Raw genomic sequence first — 21516 nt, 5'->3', positions numbered from 1 at the left:
AGAGGGAGTTTTATGTCTAGTTGACTGTTGAACCATATTTTTAGGGGTCTGACATGGGTGAGAGTTTAGGAACAATATTCTCTTTTTCTGCTGCTTCATTTCCTATTGCCACAAAATGGTGACAAACAGCCTCCATTAAGGGAAACGGTTCAGCAGTTTGCATCTCAGATTAGTGTAGAAGAGAAAGGTTGAGTTAAAAAAGGAACCTCCTATGGCAAAAAAAAGAAAATAAAAATCCTCTGAACCACACAAAATCACAATAAATGTTAACACTTAAAATTACAAACAAATACAAAATACTCACAAAAAAATCACCAAATTGTTGGTCAGTGTGGCAAATCTGTGTGACTAACTTGAACCTGTTGTGAAATCTGCTTGGGATTCTTTGCCCTCATGTGAAATTCCCATCTTCAGTAGGTGAATTCCTTTTTAAATAACTGGATTTCGTTGAAAAATGCTAAAATTGACCACACTTATTGGCAGAACAGGGCTCCAAACTGCAACTAAAACAGTCGCATTTGCGACCATAAATATTAATTTGCGAGTGACGTTTTTGCTGAGGTCGCCACTGGCGACTACCCGCCGAAAGCTCCTCAGGATTTAACCCTAAAAAAGTTTGCTCAGGCGGATGATTTGCTTCATTCTAGCAGCGCCCCGTCTGTAATAAAACGAACTCGGGCCGAAGGTTAATACACACAATCGGCCCATAGAGAAAAAGCCGTCTGTCAGCCAGAAGTGTTTTGTAGAGTCGGCGCGGCTCTGGCCCATTATCTTCTCACCGATGCCGAGACTGAACCGACAAAGACGCATTTCAGCCAGAATCAGCCCAAGTGTTATTGCTATCTGGGTATATATTTACATGTTATAACTTTGAACGTAATGCCTTTTTTCCTAATTGTTTTGCGATCAAATCTTTTGTTATGTTCACGTATAAAACTGAGACGATGCGCATTAAAGTTTTAGTCGAAAAATAAAGTTTCAAACAGTCCTCTTCTCTGCCGCACATCAGTGCTGACGCACACAGTCTGATAAACGCAGCTCCGCTGTGCAGCGAGAGAGAAATGACGGAGACGTAAGAAGGGAAAGTGCAGAAAATACAGCGTCTATTTCATGCACAACTTGAACAAACTAGAACAGGTAAAGCTGTCAGCTGTGTGGATATAAGCAATATCGTTAACAATTCTCATTTATAATAATTACTAATATGGCTTCTTCTAAACAAGATCTTGGTCTGTGTTCTTTTAATGCGTGAACTTCATTATTTGAACTGCAACTGCCGTCCAGTAATCGGAAAAATGCTCTGCGCTTTGTAACTTTTTAATAAAAAGTACCAGCTTTAAAATTATTCCGAATTCATAAAGAAATTCAAACCATACAGTTTTGGCGCTCCTTAATGGGGCAGGCGCGGTCGCTTTAGCGCCTCAGTTCAAGGGCAAGTGAACCCATTTAATCTTTCTCTCTTTACTAATATAGTACATAGTGAACATGAATTAACATCAAAAGGTAGGCTATTTTATAAGAGAGCCTACAGTACAACTTACTGAAATGTCTCATGTAGGAGGAGCACAAGCTACACTCAGTGGCCAAGTGATGCTTATGCTCCATGATACTAGTACAGATTCGTAATGAACAATTCTTTGTGACTGTAGAATTCAAGCTGGAAAAGACATTTAGTTCCCACTTTAAGTGAACCTTTGTTCCCAGGTCATCTACAAGATGGATTAAAATGCTGATAAAGTCAAGAAAAGATGAGACATAAACACATGACAGTATGATTGAAATTTTAAAATGTAAATAAATAAATAAATAATAATCATAAAATAAATAAAACACGTTTATTCTGTGGCACCTAAAAAAATTATTTGGCTCCTAAGTTTTTTTCTTATAGGAGCCAGTGGCTCCTTACTCGATTTTTTTGTTTGGAGCCCTGAGAATATAAGGCCCATAAGGCCTCTGCGAGTCAATCTATACTATCTAATACTATTAGCATCTTAAACATGTTTACTACATACTCAGGTCAAAGTAACCTCAGGCAATCAAGGGCTCCTCAAACTGATCCGCTACAAATGACCACCATCGGTCCTTGAAAAGTGAAGAGACAATTGCAGAAAATGATAAAAATTGCCTCTTTGCCTTAGGGAAAGGTTGCAGACATTTTGTTTTTATTCAGTGGTAAGATGTCAAAGTTGATCGATTTACAGGACAAAGATGCTGCATTTTTCAAAAGGAGGAGACAAATTGCTTTCTTAAGCTTGTCTTCACTTGTATCAGGTAAAATATTCCCTTTAAGCATCTGTTATTCCATTCATCTGAACTGGAACAAACTACTCCTTAAAGAATATTTTGTATAATATCCATGAAATATTTTGTATAATAACCACAACACCATTTGCACTGTTAATTACAAGAGAAAATAATATTTATTAGCATGAGGATTCAGCATAAAGACCATAAAACATAAAATTTTACAGCCAAGCTGGCATTTACCTAGTCAAAATCATGTATCTAATCAGTCTAAATCATGTTTTTATTTTAATACTAAACCTCATTAACTAGACGATGCACCATGGACAATGTACTACACAGAGGGGTGGTGATGATGAAGATGAACAGGCCCTGCCATGACCTGACTCATATTAGCAGGTTGTTTATGTCTGACTCCCTCCTAAATGGAAGCGTTCCAATGCTGTGTCAGCGCCCCCCCCTACTCACTCTCTCTATAACTACTAAAAGATATTCCAGTGACCATCTGTTTGCTCAAAACCGCCAAATACCTTGCACAAAGCCTGAGTAGAAAAATACTCCCTTACAACTAGGGAGTGAATGTAACCTCATAGATTTTTAAAACACTTCAGGCTGGAATTTACAAAGACCACAAACAGTTCGGACTTGACCTCTTCCACCTAAATAAACACAGACAGAGTCTGAGTGGCGGAAGACCAGTGGACATGCTGCGGTTGGTGGTGAAATAAATTTTGGGGTGTTGGAGGTTGTTTCTTAGAATATTGTTGGAGAAACTTTTTGCCTATTAAGCAAACCGAAAAGGATGCATTAGCTCTTTTTGTACAATGAAAAACGTTTGTGGTTGTGCAACGCATGCTACTTCTATCAAAAAGTATTATTCTACTTCAAGTTTTATAACAACCCTAGTTCTCAATGACTAGTATATAAAACTTCCTGGAAGAGCTTGGAATTCATCCAGTATAGTAAAACCTCCAAACACATACCAAGACCATAGCAGTTTGAAAATTAGTGAGGTCTGGGGTGGGGTTAAGATTTGTGCTGTAATAACCCCTCATAATATACACTAATAATAACTCATTATATACACTAAACCAAGGGTGGATAATTTTAGTTTATTATTCACGAAAAAGTACATATTACTGTTATAGTTTTCATTATCAACCATTGCTATATAGATGATAACTTTGTCTAGTATGAATGTTTTTAGCATGATTTTGTGAAAATGTAACTACCATACTGAATGAAATGGCATAGACTTCTTCATGGTTAGTGTTTGCATTTTTAATTTCATTCTGTAACCTACTTGTTCAAACAGATCTGTGTACTATTGTTATATGCTAATGTTTTTGATAGCATTGATAATGTTTCTGACAGATAATATGTTGTTTTTTTGCATTTTCCTTACCCAATATGTTTTTTTTTTTAAGTGCCGGCGATGCCAAATATTGCTGTGAAAACAAATAAAAATGGAAAAATAAATAAGAAATAAATATAAGATAAGATAAAGATATTGCTAACCCTAAACTGCAACTTCCCACTTTATTAACTTTCTAAAGTGTCAAATTACGTTGAAATGACAAGTCCAAAGACGCTTATAATAGCTGGATATGGCTGCGATCTCCCTCACTCACAACTCTCTCAAGCCTCATTCACTCCGCCAGCGATTATTTTCACACCACGGATGCTAAACATTCTTGCAAACTGTCTAAACTGAAATGCAACTTCAAGAAATCAAAAAAGAAAGATGAATCAAGGACATCTGCAGGACATGTAACCTGTGTAACCAGTTAAACCATTTTAAACCATAAAACAATTAAACAACCAGCATATCTGGCGCCCAGTGTGGGCAAAAATATATTACAACTAATGAAAGACTGATATTTTGATCAGGATAAACTGACCTGACATTCAGTTTTTACTCTACTTTCTATATGTCCGTATTGCCATTACACATTAAAAATTATGTATTGGTTGATCAGTAATCAAAACACTGAGAAGTACCTACTGTCAAAAGTAGATCTGACAAAGTTATGTACACTGACCACAAGAGCTTTTTTAAAATATGCTTGGATGCTATATTATTTATGGAAAAACAGCTCAAGTGCAATTAGGCTTACTCTTGGTGACAGAATTTTGACAAAAGCTCCATGTTTGATTGATTTCAGACATCGATCCATTTCGCCCAAGGATTCTAGAATGAAAAAAGATACATCAACTTCACAGAGCACAGCCCACTCAGAATGCTAATGAGAATGACAAAATGCTGATGTGGAAATCTGTTATTTCAGAGGGTCCAAAATGCCGACATAGCAACATTATGACTGCGTATTTATGCAGTGTTTTCTTACCTTCATAAGGCAGCTCATGACACAAATATTGCAATGGAAAATGTTTATGTGACAGCAGAATATGTTGTTTGTGAAGCTCTGGGCCAATAAGTGACACAAATGACATAAATGCCCAAGTCCTTTTTTAAAAGTCATTACCTCACTTCAGATATGAAATGGACCTGAAGAGAATGCATGGGGATTGCAATCTACACTGGCACAGAGCAAAAATGTCACCACAATCAAATTGTATGGAGAGAGAGGAGAGGCCACAATTCTACATACTGTCAAGAAAACAATAGACCTCTCTTACCGTAAGTCATAATGTCATGTGGCCAGATTCAACATCTTTTGTGAGGGCCATTAAATAGAGGTATGAATCAAACTATGGCACGTTTTGATTCAAATGCTTTATTTCTTACATCATAATTTATTATGCAAAATGTTAGTGCAGGTAAAAATGGACTGCATTATTAATCGTTCATCTTTGCACAATAAAGGGATTTTTGAAGAAAAAAAAACCCTGTAAATTAGATTTATTACACAGTTCTTTAGAATACTTTATTTCAATTGGTCAAACGCAGCACAGAGTGTCAAATATTTCTTATAACTACCGTTAAATTGTAAATTGCACCACTGTCGTTTGACAACATACCCATGCTACTTTCAAATATCAGTCCGCAATTTCTATTTTGTTTTAGTTGCTAAGCTGATGGACTGTTGTAATGAAGTAGAAATAAGATAAGCAAATAAGAAAATAAATTATTTCTTCTTTTCTTCTGGGTTATGATCACCCTGACAGGGTTTATTTTGCAATAATGGCTGACCGTACCTCATTCATTGTATGCCATTCCCACTTGTTTCTATAAGAGATTAAACAGAAGACTTTAAAAGTAGAAAATTGTAAAGCGTTTTTTTTTTTTTTTTAATCACTCTCTGCCATGTAAATCAGTTACAAGGCTGGTTTAGGGACACGTGGCAATCAAAAACAAATAAGCAAGTCCTTCATTTCCTACTACTAAATGACTTCTAGACTGCTATGCCATGACAGCTATCATAATCATGATAAACTGCTCATGATCGGTGAGGGTATGAACTGGGTCAAATGTCCAATGAGTTTCCTTATTCATTTTTCACTCACTGAGGGCTCTGTCTTCTTAGGTGGAGAGATCAAGCAAACAAGTTTTTGCAGACCAAGGAGAGGGCATCTTCACTGGAAAACCCAGTCAGCAGAACGCTGAGCCACAAGCATCTAAAGGAAGACCTTGTTCTGATTGATTTTAAATAGAGTTCCTTTCCTCTATCATACAAGCTACTGTAGCCTTGAACACGGGCGTTACATGCTGTCATTTTTCAACTTGATGTCTTTTTGGAAGAAACACTCACTGTCAGGACAATGTAAGGAAATTATACAATGGCTCTAATTAAAATGTCATAATAAAAAATAATTTAAAAAAAAATCAACAGGCAATTAGTTGCTAATTGTGAATAAGACTAATTTATATGACAGCTAGTTTCAGAAAGCAAAATTCAGCACCATAAACTGGAACCAATTAAAAGTAGGCATTATTTTAGCAGTTGTGACAAATGGCACAAAGCACTTTTCACAGAACAACCACCTTCGTTTTACAATGCTAAATGCCCATCAGTGTAATTATAAGGCTAGCAATATAGTGTTACAGACGCCTCCTTCCTCTCTGACTGGAGACAGTCTATGATTTAAAATGCCACAGATGAGAGCTGGGCTGTGTCTGTGGACTCAGGATATTTTAGTTACTCTCTGGCACTAATTAAAAGCAGAAGGTGGTGCCATCTGGGAAAAAAAGTGAGACAGTAGAGGAACAAAAGCCAAAATCATAACTGACCTGCAATACACAAAATTTTTTACAACAATAACCAAAAAGAAATTTGCTCAAAGATTTTTGAGATTGCAATATTACAGTTTATTATTACCATATCAAGTTAATTTTAACATATGGGAAGCTCTCCACACATTTTGAAATATTACAATCTAATTCCAAGTTAATTATGATCCAGATTAGCTCAGTTACAAAACCTAGTGAGCTGCCTAGATGCCTACTGCGTACATAGACAGCTGATGCCATCCTAGTCATGTGACCTCATCAGCAACCACAACATTTGCAATTGATTTTAAGTTACGTTACCATTTTGCTAAGCTATTGGAGTGATTCTCTAATAAGCATTAAAATGTATACACACACAAATAACACAAAATAAATAAATATAGGCATTTATAATGTTTCCTTAAGATTTGCGTTTCAAACAAATGCTGATCTTTTGAACTTTCTATTCAAAAGAATCGTGAAATATCACAGTTTCCAGCAGCACAATTTTTTTCAACATTGTTTCCGGAGCACCAAATCAGCATTAGATGATTTCTGAAGGATCATTTGACAAGACTGGAGTAATGGCTGCTTAAAATTCAGCTTTGACATCACAGAAATAAACTGCATACAAATATAAAACAGGTATTTTATATAATATTATGGTTGTTATTCTATTTTTTAGCAAATTAATGCAGCCTTGGTGAGCATTAGACACTTCTTTCAAAAAGTTTTTTTCAGTACTGAATGAAATATATAACGGTTTAATTTATAATCAACATTTTTCACCTCAGGTTTTGGAACTTTGCAATAAAGTGCATATAACAGTTATGTTTAAACAAAATAATCTCTCTCAATCTCTGACTATCTATCTAAGATTATCTATGCACATCAGTGACAATATAGTTTTAATTCCGAGCTGAAAGATCAAAGATGACTGGGCACCCAACCTCACCCCACACATCATTGTGCTAATGTGGAACAGCGCCATTTTTGAAAGATCGAATGTGGTTAATTTAATGCCCCATCATTTATTCAGGAGAGTAATGGAGCTAAAGACATCACACCGCTCAGTGGTGTTCTTTATTTAATCATTCCTCCTTGGCCATCTAACTGACTGCCTGCAATCGACCATCTTTGGTTAGAATTTACTCCTTTGCCAAGCTTTTCCAGTTGTGTTTTGAGAGCCTTTTAAGGCTTTGTTCAGACAGGCAGGAAAAATCTGGCATGTTTTTTGGTATATTGGCCAAAACAGTCCATCCAAAAATCAATCCAATCCAAAAATCCAGATATTTGAAAATGGGTTCCAATATGTTCAGAATTAATTACACTTATTTGTTTTACAAAACAAATAAAATTAGTTGCAATATGAGCAAAGCCTTAATGTTAGAACTCAAACAGGATAGTTTCAGGATATGTATCCAAAGCAATCCTCAATGCAAATTAAATCCAAATAAAATCCAAAATCAGTGGACAAACTTATATGGAAAAACTTTGCCTTAAAAATTATTTTTGGGATAAAAAGATCTTAAAAGAGTGAGACAAAATGAAAAACTAAACACCTCCTACACACCAGGGACAGAGCAAAACGAACAACAAACCAGGATAAACATACTGTGCTCAGATGGCTCCACTCACTCCAAACAGAGGGATGCTGAGCTTGGCACGTTCTCCATCCAGCTGAACCTGCTGCCCTCCTGAATGCTAATGCCGAAAGCAAAAGAATGGCTTAATGGAGTAGTTTGCAGCAACCCCTGGGGATGAAGTCCAGTGGACTGGTGAGAAGAAAGTAATTCTGGATCAAACTTTACTCATACAGTAGGTGCTGAAACATTTCCCTGGAAAACCAGCACCTTACAAAGGCATCCGAGGCATGCAGACACAGAGGGAACATTGTTCTGGCCGAAACGAAGGCCATCAAAGCCTTAACCCTTCCTTTTCCACCTGAAATCTCAGAGGCAGTAAGCACAGGAGCCATCTGTTTGAATGATCCACATTCAATAGATGATCAGTTCATAGTTTCAGTCACATGACTGGTGCAGAGACCTTGAGGGCAAAACAGCCATTGAACTACCACACAGACCTGTCAATTTTACCTGTGTTCTAGGTCACAAATATTTTCATCACCTCTCAACTGAAGAACAACAATATGTGAACAAACTGCAAGTTCTGGGCACTTGTGATCCATATACAGCACCCACTGCAGTATTTTAATAACAAACAAAACAGCAGGAATTAACACGAAAAATGTTCAGATAACATTGATGTAGTGATAAATATTGACATATATATATATATATATATAGTGGTGGACAAAATTATAAGAACACTAGTATTTTCACCAGCTAAAATGGTTTTAAGTCAGTTATTTCTATCTTTTGCTGTAGTGTATCAGTAGGAAATATCTTTTTACATTTCCAAACACTCATTATGCCATTAATTGTAATAATCCAGTGAGATTTTTGTTTGCACAAGAAGTGTGCAATAGCCAGTAATCCACATAGATATCCGATTTCATCATCATCCAGTCTGTCTGGAATCACTAAAGAAACAGAACAAACTGAGACAGATTAAATCCAGAAGAACTGTGGCGATGTCTCCAAGATGCTAAAAGAGACCTACCTGCAAAGATACCTGAAAAACTATGCGCAAGTTCACCAAGGGCAAAAAGCTGCTTTAAACACAAAGGATGGTCATGCCAAACGTTGATTTAATTTGGTTAATAGAAGTTATTTGATAAAGAAACTCTATTTATGACATTATTTTTGACAGCATCCTTATTTTACAGCATTTTTACACAAGTACATAAAACTTTTAACAGTACTGTAGCTTTGCATGTAGGTTTCTTGAAGCATCTTGGAGACGTTGGCACAGCTTTTCTGGATTTAGTCCGTCTCAGTTTGTTCTGTTTCTTCATGTTATTCCAGATAGACTGGATGATGATAAGATCAGATCTTTGTGTGGATCACTGGCTGTTGTCAAACAAAAATTTCACTGGATTATTAAAACGAATGACTAAATGAATGTTTGGAAATTTAAACTTGCGTTAACAACCATCAAACTAAACAAAAATAAACAAACAACTGACTTAAAACCATTTTAGCTGGTGTGTGTTCTAATCATTTTGGCCACCACTGTATATATATTTTATATTATGATGTACATCTGAGTGTAATGGATTATCAAAAGTGAAAAAAAAAAGAAACGGCTGTATGCATTAGGTGTTGATTGGATGTCGAGATGAGGGCGAGGTTTCAGTGTACACTTTATTGATGATTCACCGTGTGCTATGTACAACCAAACAGATGTGGCCAGAGTCCACTTTTCTGTGACGTCACTTCTGGGAGTATTTTTTCCCAATTAATTTTTCCCTTTAGGGATTTTAAAAAGGTCTTGCTAAAGCATTATAAGCCATGAACCAAACCAACCAGCTACAAGGTAAATCGCAACATTAAAAAAGTGCTTCATGGGAGCAGTGTTCCCTGCCGAGCTCTCTGATTGGTGGAATTTTCTTCACATTATCATGGATAATGTACTTTTTCACCTTGAATTTAGCTGTTAAACATGATTTTTTTAAATCAGCATGTCTATCTCTAACAATTTACAAGGTAATGTTAAAAATCAACATCCCTATTGAGAAAATGGATGGAATTTTTACTTCTGGAACCCGACTGATGAATTCTATACTGTATGAATGCAACAAGCTAAATCGCATGTCGAGCAGTTTATTTCTAATGGTCTTCTATGGGAAAATGTTTAACATTTAATTTAATGCGTTGGGTTCATATTCTTGGCACATCTACTTGCTGTAAATGGCATGCATCATTAATAAGGTGCATACTGAAATTAGTCTTTTAATATCAGGTCCTAGTACAGTAGTACATAGTACAAACCTGGTAAAAAAATAACTGGCGGGCAGTAGAAGAAAGCCTTGTTTTGCCCTCCAAGTAGGCGTTCCTATGAGGGTGTAACATCATGTGAAAACTATGAATAGATGCGCAGCAGAAAGCCTCATTTTTTTTACTGACTGATGATATGATACAAGCCAGTACTTCATCATCAAACACTACAGTACATCTCTGCTTTGCCCTCAACCTGTGCTCCAAAATTAGCTACATTTTGCAACCTAGTCAAACATGCCATAGCCAAAAAGGATTCTTACAATTCATTTAAATAGCTTCTATTTAGTAAAGAAATCCTTACTGATCAAATAACCACAGATTTCTGCTTTAAGTACTAAGTTAAAAATCACCCAACGTCAAACGCAAAGAAGATTAAAGATCCCCAAGTATTAAGCGGACCACATCAGATGAGGGCTTCATGGGTAGACATCATTTGGTTCACTAATGATGCAACGCTGTGCTTTGAGTCTCAGAGTCTCGTCCATTATTCCTTGACATGTGGGAGGGGGGTGTGAACTAATCAAAGACAGCACATGGCTCAGCTCCCACAGGACTGACAATAATAATAGGTCATCTCACAGCATCACCCGGCTCACTTACGATAAGGAGGGATAATTCAACATTACACCCGCCATGCTAGATAAATGAAGACTGCTCTTTAGAGATCGGCAACAGTGATTCTTGTTACTCAGCTAACAGATCTTTATTCTTCAGTGCAGATGAAAGCCAGTATGAGTGTGTTTCACAACATGCAACAGTCAGCAATGGGTTAATTTTTAACTTTTGGTCTGGTTTTGTTTCTAATGTGTCAAACAAATGGGAAAATATTTGAAAACATTAAAAAATGTGACTTAAAGGGAAAGTTCGCCCAAAAAAAATGAAAATTCTGACATCTTTTACTCACTCTCAAGTTTTTGCAAACCTGTATGGGTTTTGTTGAACACAAAAGAAGATATTTTGAAAAATGTTGGTAACCATTCAAGTTGAATTAGCTATTGACTTCCATTGTTGTTTTTCCATACTATGGCAATCAATTGATACCGTCAACATTTTGGTTACCAACAATCTTTAAAAAACCTTTTGTGTTCAATAGAAGAAACTTTTACAGGTTAGGAACTACGTGAGGGTGAGTAAATGATGACAAATCTGGCCCAACAACCAGTTATGTAGGTTATGATTGTACTGATTATATAATCTAAAGTGCTTAAAGTGATTTACCCAATTAAAACATTTTCCTGGATCAACATCCTTTATTGGACCTGCAACAACATTTCTATTAATGACTGACTCAAGTGTTAGTCAGAATATGACTAACTTGGTGTCGTGTAAAATAATTAACCAGGCTGCCAAAACCAGAGTAAGCCAATATTCTGGTTTCTTGAAATCTTCTACTCAAATCTGAGGAGATGCTAACTGCTTAATTTATTGTGAATATGGAGATTACATGTTCGAGCTAAGCAAAATGTCTTTTGGCGTTCCTTGCACAGTTGGCTAAACGTAAAAGCTAATCTTAAAAGCATTCAAATAAAATCCCTCACCTTTTTGTGACATACTTGTAATGTGTAAATCTTTGCTAAAAAGACTAAAAGTCTGATGATAATAATCCTAACGAAAAGTGAGACGACGCCATTGTTGCTATGGTTACAATGCGATTTGTGTTATGAAAGAGCTCTTACTGAACTTGTAATCTTTTATATTGACTGCAATGTTTGAACGCATGAAACCCCCTCAAACTTTTTGTTTCACTTGCTGGGGATTTTAAAGCCCCTTACCGCACCCTGTCAACATTAGAAAACCCTCTGCGTCCTTGCAATAAATTGACTGCCTTTTAATATTACTTAAATTATTAGCCTTATATTAACATAATATCATACATTAACATTTAAACTGTTCATTCACCATCTGGTCATCGATTAAACAAACAATTTACAAAAGGAGCAGGTGACAAAATTAAAGAAAGGAACAAATAAAGACAAGTTAACAAGTTTTCTTACCTTATCTAGACGCGTTTGCCCTGTAGCTGTTTAAGTGAACTTGGAAGGAACGTTTCCTGTGTGCGTTCCTTCCTTCCTTCCACACCTAACGGGACAGGTAGCTAACAACTGACACAGCAACTCAACCAAAGGATATTAAAAGAACATGAGACCGAATTAAAGGGCACTCGCACTGGCAGACACGACAAGCATGTTTAGAAGCAATAAAAAGTGTCTAAACTCAAAGAGCAAGCTGTCTGTTTGCTCGGCTCCAGGCGGGTTTTCTGTGTTGTCAAATGAATGCTGTACCTGCGCTCGTGCTTATCTGAGTGAGACAGCACTAGTGCTGCCTCTTGCTTATGGGCGGGGCTGATGCATTATGGGCGGGGCCAAATGCTGCTCTGTCTTATTGTGCTCCCTACTGTCCAGTATATAATAAAGGATAGGGACAAATTATTTTTCACTGTTGAGCTTGAAATACAACATTTGTTATATTTTAATGTATTTAGCATTTATTTGTACATTACATTAGGCTACTTGTCAAAGATGAAACCACACGCAATTTGCAGTTTAAAGGAGAATTTGGTGGATCAGCGGATTTTTCAAAGAATCCTTATTCAATTTTATTTAAACTAAGACTTTTCATGTAATACTCATATGTATGGTTCTTGTATACGATAATTTCAGACGTTGATTCTCTGCTTTTTTTTTCATTTTAGCTTGTTCACAAATTGTTGTTTTTACATTAAAAGCCATTTAAACGTACTTGTGAAAAGACTAATAATAATAATAATAATAATAATAATAATAATAATAAAAGTGTTTAATTAAGTTGTGCTTTCAAATAAATAGTAGGACATATTTCATTAAATAGTGGCAGCAAAGAACCATAAGACTAAAAACTAAAACACAGCTGCAAAAATATATAGCTTTATTTATGAGTTATTTGAGAGACACAGGGGAAAATGAAATATTGGGAAGCCTTGGAAAGCATTTGAAAGTTTAATTAAGTAAGACTGTCATTGATAAATCATACAAGCAAACTTTTGTGATCCCTAGTGTTTGTAAGTGTGTGTGTGTGTGTGTGTGTGTGTGTGTGTGTGTGTGTGTGTGTGTGTGTGTGTGTGTGTGTGTGTGTGTGTGTGTGTGTGTGTGTGTGTGTGGGCACGCTTGCTTAGGTTGCAGCAGGGTAATTGCATCCCCTGACATTTCAGGCCCTGTGAAAATAAAGTGGACACCAATTCTCTGATCAGCTGTTGGTCACAGCATCCAGCTGCTCAGATATCCCCAAACTCCTATATTTGTCTGTTATACATACATACATGATCACTCATAAGATAGATGTCATGAATCTGGAGTCGGAAAGGTGCTGATTTTAAAAGGATTATAAACAAACATTTTGTTTAATGAGAGAAATACCCCTGAATTTAGGAAAGCCATCGCTTGTATGATACAACTGCTTTCTTTGATCGCCATCTAGTGGTCGGTCAATATGGTGCAGGCTGAAAATAAGTTTTGAGTTAAGCTACTTTTTGTTCCCAATTCAAGAGAAAGGTTATCTGAATTATTACCTCAAAACCTTAAACATACCAAGTCAGATTTTGGGATTAAAACCTTAAGAACTAATCATCATGCTTTCAATTAGTAAAAGTGACTAAGGTCACAGTCAATCATCATGCCTCATCAGCCTGAGCAAAGAATTTAGTCTTTCTCCCTTTAGTCACGACAGAGCCTAAATCATACTTAATATTTATGACTTAATGTGCAAATGGACTGTCATACTTGTTGGGGAGGTTTGCCTACTTCTTTGCTTTTACTTTCCAATGACATGCATGTTACGGTGCTATAAAAACTTGTCTGATTACTGCAACCACCCTAAAAGATGGTAATTTTGTCTTGCAAAAAAAAGGACTTTTGCCTTTTAAAACAAAACAAAACTCCTAGGGGTTGCAGATCAGACCAACTACAGTATATAATGGAAACTTCTGATTTCTGCAGTGGTAAAACAACACAATTCCATTTGCGATTTATGATTTGTGTGAATTCAGGTATAAATAAATGAATTTGTTTTGCACATAAACCTTTTATAAAACCAAACCAACTAAACCAGTGTAAATTGTTTTTTTTTTTTCACAAAATTCTCTTTTTCTCACTTCTTCGATAAGAAATCAAAGACACATGCAATGCTGCACTAAGTTACATCAGCGTTTAAGAAGTAACTTTGCTCACATCTTACATCATACATGCGTGGCACAGCCCCCAGCTCAGCCCATAACTCAATGACTGCTTTGTGCAGATTTTCTGAGGTTCAGCGAACATATATGGATATATTCTTAAAACATTTTTAAACAGAACCAAAGTTTGAGTGTTGTGCCACTGTAGCAAGTAAGACATTTGCCACATTCAAGTCTTGAGAGAACTGAGATGTTTAAAGAGACTCTCCGGTAAACAACAGATTGCCATTTACAGCAGAGCCACATGTTTGGGCAACACATACCACACACAGGTGGTCAGTGCACAAAACACATGATTTTGTGCTTATTAGACATTTCGAAATTTACCTAATAATAAAAAAAAAAAAACATTTTACAGCAATTTGTTATTTTTAATGCATTTTTATGGAGCTCATTTGATGCACATTTGATGCATAGAAAGAAAGAAAGAAAGAAAGAAAAGAAAGAAAGAAGAAAGAAAGAGAGAAAGAGAAAAAAGAAAGAAAGAAAGAAAGAAAGAAAGAAAAGAAAGAAAAAAGAAAGAAAGAAAGAGAAAAAAAAAGAAAGAAAGACTTAACAAAACAAAAGGAGCAAAACACAAATCAAAAAAACACAAAAAGGAAAAAGTGCAAATATGCAAAAGAGCTCAGACCAACAGGCTTAACAAAACAAAAGGTGCAAAAGACTGATCACCACAACATTATAAAATTCAGAAAAATATTAAGTTCAGTAAAATTATAAAAGTCACTCTGAAATGTATATAGCCATTTGTGCACCACACCCGCAGCCTGAAAAAGAATTCACACTTTGACGTGGCAGTGTTGGGGGAGGATGTGAGCTTGGGGAGCATGTCTCTACATCCCCCGACAGAAGAATCTAGAAGGAATGCTGACAAAGACAGAAAACTTTGTGATTATAATGGTTACATCATATACGTATCATTGGGTCATTTATGTGATTTATCGACAAACAGTTGTTTCAAACTTTATATTCTAGCATAAAATGCACATTCTGTTCTGTAAAACACTGCCAACTCAGCAGAGCAAATTTGGGTTCAGTGGTAAAATATTATACAGGACAAAATATTATCATCTTCCCATTACACATTTCATGCCAAAATATACAATTTTATATTTACCTACTTTTAGTTTAAATAAAGATGACACTAGTTTAATGGCAGAGATTAACTGATTGTTTGCAGATTTCAGAAGGCTTTAGGACCTTGCAGAGGTTGAATCTTGTGGTCACTGGATCCAGAGGAGGGCTCTCCCAGCTTCCCTAGGAAATCCAAACATCCTCATTTGAATAGCATGTCTCCAGCTTCTAGAAGTTTCTTTCCTGGAGTATAAAGGCCCCTGCTTCAAACACTCTGCAGCAAAGCAGCAACTGGGAAAAGAAGAAGACAACATCTGAGAAAAGAAGAGGAACACATCTGAGAAAAGAAGACAAGAACATCTGAGAAAAGAAGAGGAACACATTCAAACAGCTGTCCAAGGTAAATATAGGGAAAAATTCATTTATTTTACAAATATTTGGGATGGCATTTTTTTTTATTTTTTGCTTGCATTGTTAAAAAGCGGCTACTGCACACAGGGTCTGAGAATACTCTTCTTTTTTCACTACTGGAGGGGACAGAAGAAAAAGTTACATAAAGGAAAAAGTGCAAATATGCAAAAGAGCTCAGACCAACAGGCTTAACAAAACAAAAGGTGCAAAAGACTGATCACCACAACATTATAAAATTCAGAAAAATATTAAGTTCAGTAAAATTATAAAAGTCACTCTGAAATGTATATAGCCATTTTGTGCACCACACCCGCAGCCTGAAAAAAGAATTCACACTTTGACGTGGCAGTGTTGGGGGAGGATGTGAGCTTGGGGAGCATGTCTCTACATCCCCCGACAGAAGAATCTAGAAGGAATGCTGACAAAGACAGAAAACTTTGTGATTATAATGGTTACATCATATACGTATCATTGGGTCATTTATGTGATTTATCGACAAACAGTTGTTTCAAACTTTATATTCTAGCATAAAATGCACATTCTGTTCTGTAAAACACTGCCAACTCAGCAGAGCAAATTTGGGTTCAGTGGTAAAATATTATACAGGACAAAATATTATCATCTTCCATTACACATTTCATGCCAAAATATACAATTTTATATTTACAACTTTTAGTTTAAATAAAGATGACACTAGTTTAATGGCAGAGATTAACTGATTGTTTGCAGATTTCAGAAGGCTTTAGGACCTTGCAGAGGTTGAATCTTGTGGTCACTGGATCCAGAGGGAGGGCTCTCCCAGCTTCCCTAGGAAATCCAAACATCCTCATTTGAATAGCATGTCTCCAGCTTCTAGAAGTTTCTTTCCTGGAGTATAAAGGCCCCTGCTTCAAACACTCTGCAGCAAAGCAGCAACTGGGGAAAAGAAGAAGACAACATCTGAGAAAAGAAGAGGAACACATCTGAGAAAAGAAGACAAGAACATCTGAGAAAAGAAGAGGAACACATTCAAACAGCTGTCCAAGGTAAATATAGGGAAAAATTCATTTATTTTACAAATATTTGGAATGGCATTTTTTTTATTTTTTGCTTGCATGTTAAAAAAGGCTACTGCACACAGGGTCTGAGAATACTCTTCTTTCTGCTTTTCAGTCCATTTTGCACTTTTAATGCATTTACAGGCAACGCAATCCAAAATTAAGTATAAGGTTATTTATGTTTTTGCTTTTTTCCCCAAAGAAGAAAGGGAAAAATAAATTGCTTTAGTCAAATAACTGCTAAAACACCTACAGGTCAGTTTAGATGCGCTGGACAGTCATAGGATGTTCAGTTATGCATATTTTTTCAGATTTGTGTATGATTTTCCCATAATTTTTTACCCTATATTTACAAAAGGGTGATGAAATCTTTCCAGTCAGGAGGGGGTTTATGCTATCACTCAATCAGTGCTACCTCTGGAATTCAGATGTGGGTCTACTGTGGAAGTTCTGATTGGTTGAAAGTTTCCACCTAAGATCTTCTAGCCAATAAGAAGAGTCTACATGTCTTTCTTTCTCTGTGTGCATGAAGTAGCAGCAGACCTTGGCTTCAAAATAAAACCTATGCTTAAGAGAAGCAAAGAATTCAAGGAGTATTTTTTTTTTTTTTTTTTTTGCTCGTTATCCAATGCATATAAAGATTTTTGTGTAGATTACCCAAATGCACCTCTTGTCTTTCAGAGTGAAAATCGCAATCGTTGACAACTATGAATATGAAAACATATCAAGGTATCCAAGATGATAAAAAAGCAACATACAAAGAAGAAACAGATAAAAGACACAAACATAATAAGTGAATGAATAACCATGCTGACTTACACAAGCTGCTATCTTGAGGTTGTTAGTGGATAGGGACACATAACATCTCACAACAACAGTTTTAAATCGCACTTTCAACATGCAGTGTAATCTCTATATGCAGTTAAGTTTTTAACATTTATTTTAAAGTGGTTTGGCACATTTCAGAACTGTATAAAATGAGCAGACTCACATTAAAGGCTGATTTATACATCTGCGTCGGACATATGCTGTAGCCTCTACGCCCTAGGCTGTGCGTCATTTTCATTTATACTTCTGCGTCGTTGTCCACATCGACGTGCAGTACACATGCAAAGTGTTAGTCTGCAGTGTCCGTGGGCATGTTGCTGGTGTAACCCGCAGTACCACGGCAAAAGCCAAAGAAGCACAACCTACGGCGTAGTTTCGACGCAGAAGTATAAATCAGCCTTAAGCAGTGGATTCCTGTCTGATTAGTCACTGCCATCACTTTTGTTTAACAGGTTTGACCTAGAAACATGGCCTACAGGCTTTATTTCTGTAGTTTTAACTATTTAGGGTGCATACATTTCAGAAACTTAATAAATCAAAATACAAAATGGTTTAAAACTGATATAATGATCAAACAATTCACTATGCAGCCTTTTGTTCCTAAAACACACACAGAACAACTTAAATTTGCAATACTGAAAAATTTTTAATTTTGCACTTAGTATCACTTGTTACCTGTTTTCTCTTCTAGGCTTTCATTGCTACCCAAAAATACAGCAAGCATGTTGGTATCCAACCTCATTGCTCTGTGCCTTCTGGCTGTGGCCGTGTCCGGTGAGGACAAAAAGCTGAGTCCCCATGCAACCTCCATGGCAGACACCAGCGCTAACCTAGCCTTCAACCTCTACCACAATATCGCCAAAGAAAAGGGTCTTGACAACATCCTCATTTCTCCTGTGGTGGTGGCCTCCTCTCTGGGAATGGTTGCCATGGGGGGCAAATCCTCCACTGCGTCCCAGGTGAAAAGTCTCCTGAAGGCTGACACCCTGAAGGATGACCATCTGCACAAAGGCCTGTCCGAGCTTCTGACAGAGGTGAGCGACCCCCAGGCCCGCAACGTCACGTGGAAGATCAGCAACAGGCTGTATGGCCCCAGCTCAGTCAGCTTTTCTGATGACTTTGTCAAGAACAGCAAGAAGCACTACAACTACGAACACTCGAAGATCAACTTCCGTGATAAGAGAAGCGCCATTAACTCCATCAATGAGTGGGCTGCCAAGTCAACTGATGGAAAGCTGCCAGAAATTACCAAGGATGTGAAAAACACAGATGGGGCTATGATCGCCAACGCTATGTTCTTTAAACGTAAGTATTAAAATTAAAATGTCATATAAATTGCATTTAATTATTCATCCCGGACGAACCCCCAATTGATATTTAGTTTAATAGTTCCAAGAATGTCTGTATGAATTACTTTTAAATTATTAAATTTGATTACATTATTCACCCAGATCTAGTCACCATGTCCTGACTTTTTTATATAGATAGGATGAATATTTACTGGAATAGTTACAGGAATCTCTATATAGATCATATTTAATGAATAATTGTTTAATTCTATTTAATTATTGATCTTGGCATGCCCCATTTTTCATGTCCTGTTTTTTTTAACAAATGTTTTGTTATGATGGATATTTACTTTGACAGTTCCTGGAATATCTATTAAAAAATATACAAAAATTCTAATCATTAAATCATATGTAATTATAGATTTTTTTTAAGTCAGCATTGATATTGATTTTTGATAGATATTTACGATTTATATTTATTTTATGCAAGTATTAATTTACATTATTTATCCTGAAGAGAGCCAGGACAAAATAACAAACACAATACTGATTGGAAAGACCAACCTAATTATTAATATTTATGGCTTATTTCTGTTCCATAGCCCACTGGGATGAGAAGTTCCACCACAAGATGGTTGACAACCGTGGTTTCCTGGTTTCCCGCTCTCACACGATCTCTGTTCCAATGATGCATCGCACAGGTAAAACCAACAGCTTGTTTTGAAGTCTCTTACTCAAAATTTACTATACCTACAAGTGAACTTAACATTATTTAACTTTGAACTTAACAGGTATCTACGGCTTCTATGATGACACACAGAACAAGCTGCTTATGGTCAGCATGCCTTTGGCACATAAGAAGTCCAGCATGATTTTCATCATGCCCTACCATGTGGAGCCTCTGGAAAGGCTGGAGAAACTGCTCACTCGCCAGCAGCTGGACACCTGGGTCAGCAAGCTTGAGGAGAGAGCGGTCGCCATCTCTCTACCTAAAATTAGCATGGAAGTCAGCCACGACCTTCAGGTAAATATGGCTGATTTTTGCTATATAGTGGCTATATAACCACTACTACTATTTTGTGCATGAAATATGAGGCACTTTCCTCTTGCTTTGCAGAAACATCTTGCAGAACTTGGTCTCACTGAAGCTGTGGACAAGTCTAAGGCAGACTTGTCCAACATTTCTGGCAAGAAAGATCTTTACCTCGCCAATGTCTTCCATGCCTCTGCCTTGGAGTGGGACACAGAGGGAAACCCATTTGACACCAGCATTTATGGTAGCGAGAAGATCAGGAACCCCAAGCTCTTCTACGTCGACCATCCCTTCATTTTCCTTGTGAAAGACAACAAGACCAACTCCATTCTTTTTATGGGCAGGCTAGTTCGGCCTAAGGGTGATAAAATGAGAGATGAATTGTAACTTTTAGGCTATTTGAATTTTCTGATGTCTTTAAATGGTATAATTGTTATTATTGGTTTGACTGTTACCTCATGTGGCCATTCCGATGGAGTATCTGTGTATGGACAATCTCAGTGAAACTGTCAGTACAAAAACATATTTTTAAGGAGACTGGTTATAAACATCAGGAGCAATGCATTCCTATAGGTGAAGAATTAGAACCCTACAAATGTTACCAAAGATTTGACATCAATTTGCTCATGTGTATTATTCAATCAGACACTATGCTTATATTAAGCGTAGTGTCGTTGATGTTAAGCTGTGGTATTTAAGATTGTGCTTGTAGAACCTCTCTTTATGAGAATGCGACATCTTTGTAGGGTTTGCCTTATCTTTAATGTTTAAAGGGAAAAGGTAGCCCTATTCAAATGTTTCACAAGCACAGTTTGTAGGTTTCTATGATTTCACTTCTACCCAACTCTTGGCTCCTGCACTGATGTTATGTTTAACATCATAGATTTAACACTCTTAGATGTTATGCTTAAATATGTCTTTACCATATAGTATCATTTGAGAGCATGTGCTGATTTTTTTTCTCCTTTTCATACTGTTGTTGTTTTTTTTTCAATAAACTGAAAATTTTGTAAATATATTGTCCTGTTTTTATTTATTTATTTATTTCAATAGGCCTAAATGAATACATCCAAAAAATAAATGAAAAAATAAATCCATAAAAAAGATAAAATCTACAATAATACATAAAACAAATAAATAAGATCTCAAATTAAAGTAATACTATCCTGAATGACTGACAATAACTTATGACAGATAAAAGCAGAGCACATTGTCACTGATCCGTCATTCCGCCTAGTTTGTTGTGTCAACCCTCTGTGGACTGGAATGTGAAGCTTTAGTTGTGTTGTCTCACTTCCTCACGTTTTAAGTGACACATAT

General features: G+C 36.4%; 2 protein-coding genes across 8 annotated transcripts in view; one reads left to right on the top strand and one right to left on the bottom strand.

Annotated features, from left to right (window-relative positions):
• gdpd5b (glycerophosphodiester phosphodiesterase domain containing 5b) overlaps positions 1 to 12637 on the bottom strand; it is a 47628-nt gene extending 34991 nt beyond the window's left edge. For 4 of the 5 annotated variants that reach the window (XR_006156582.1, XR_006156583.1, XM_042739703.1 and 1 more), the window contains exon 1: positions 12312 to 12636. The gene's annotated coding sequence lies outside the window, so the exon portion shown is untranslated. Of the gene's footprint in view, positions 1 to 8030; positions 8191 to 12311 lie in introns of all 5 variants that reach the window. The other variant, XM_042739704.1, reaches the window with a different exon arrangement.
• A 3170-nt stretch (positions 12638 to 15807) lies between these two features.
• Positions 15808 to 21187, top strand: serpinh1b (serpin peptidase inhibitor, clade H (heat shock protein 47), member 1b). Of its 3 annotated transcripts, none has more exons than XM_042739699.1 (6): positions 15808 to 15998; positions 17728 to 17775; positions 18566 to 19179; positions 19766 to 19864; positions 19955 to 20187; positions 20281 to 21186. In XM_042739699.1, the coding sequence occupies exons 3-6, from the start codon at positions 18597 to 18599 to the stop codon at positions 20581 to 20583; spliced, it is 1218 nt and encodes a 405-aa protein (XP_042595633.1). In that variant the 5' UTR covers positions 15808 to 15998; positions 17728 to 17775; positions 18566 to 18596; the 3' UTR covers positions 20584 to 21186. The 3 variants fall into 3 exon arrangements, with proteins under 3 accessions (XP_042595633.1, XP_042595631.1, XP_042595634.1); XM_042739697.1 differs by lacking the exon at positions 15808 to 15998 and adding an exon at positions 16883 to 17034; XM_042739700.1 differs by lacking the exons at positions 15808 to 15998; positions 17728 to 17775 and adding an exon at positions 16886 to 17034 and having other exon boundaries at positions 20281 to 21187.
• The last annotated feature ends 329 nt before the right edge of the window (positions 21188 to 21516 follow it).

This window comes from Cyprinus carpio, chromosome B15 (genome assembly GCF_018340385.1).
Source record: "Cyprinus carpio isolate SPL01 chromosome B15, ASM1834038v1, whole genome shotgun sequence".
Classification (NCBI taxonomy): Eukaryota; Metazoa; Chordata; class Actinopteri; order Cypriniformes; family Cyprinidae; genus Cyprinus; species Cyprinus carpio.
This window is presented reverse-complemented; position numbering and strand designations above follow the sequence as displayed.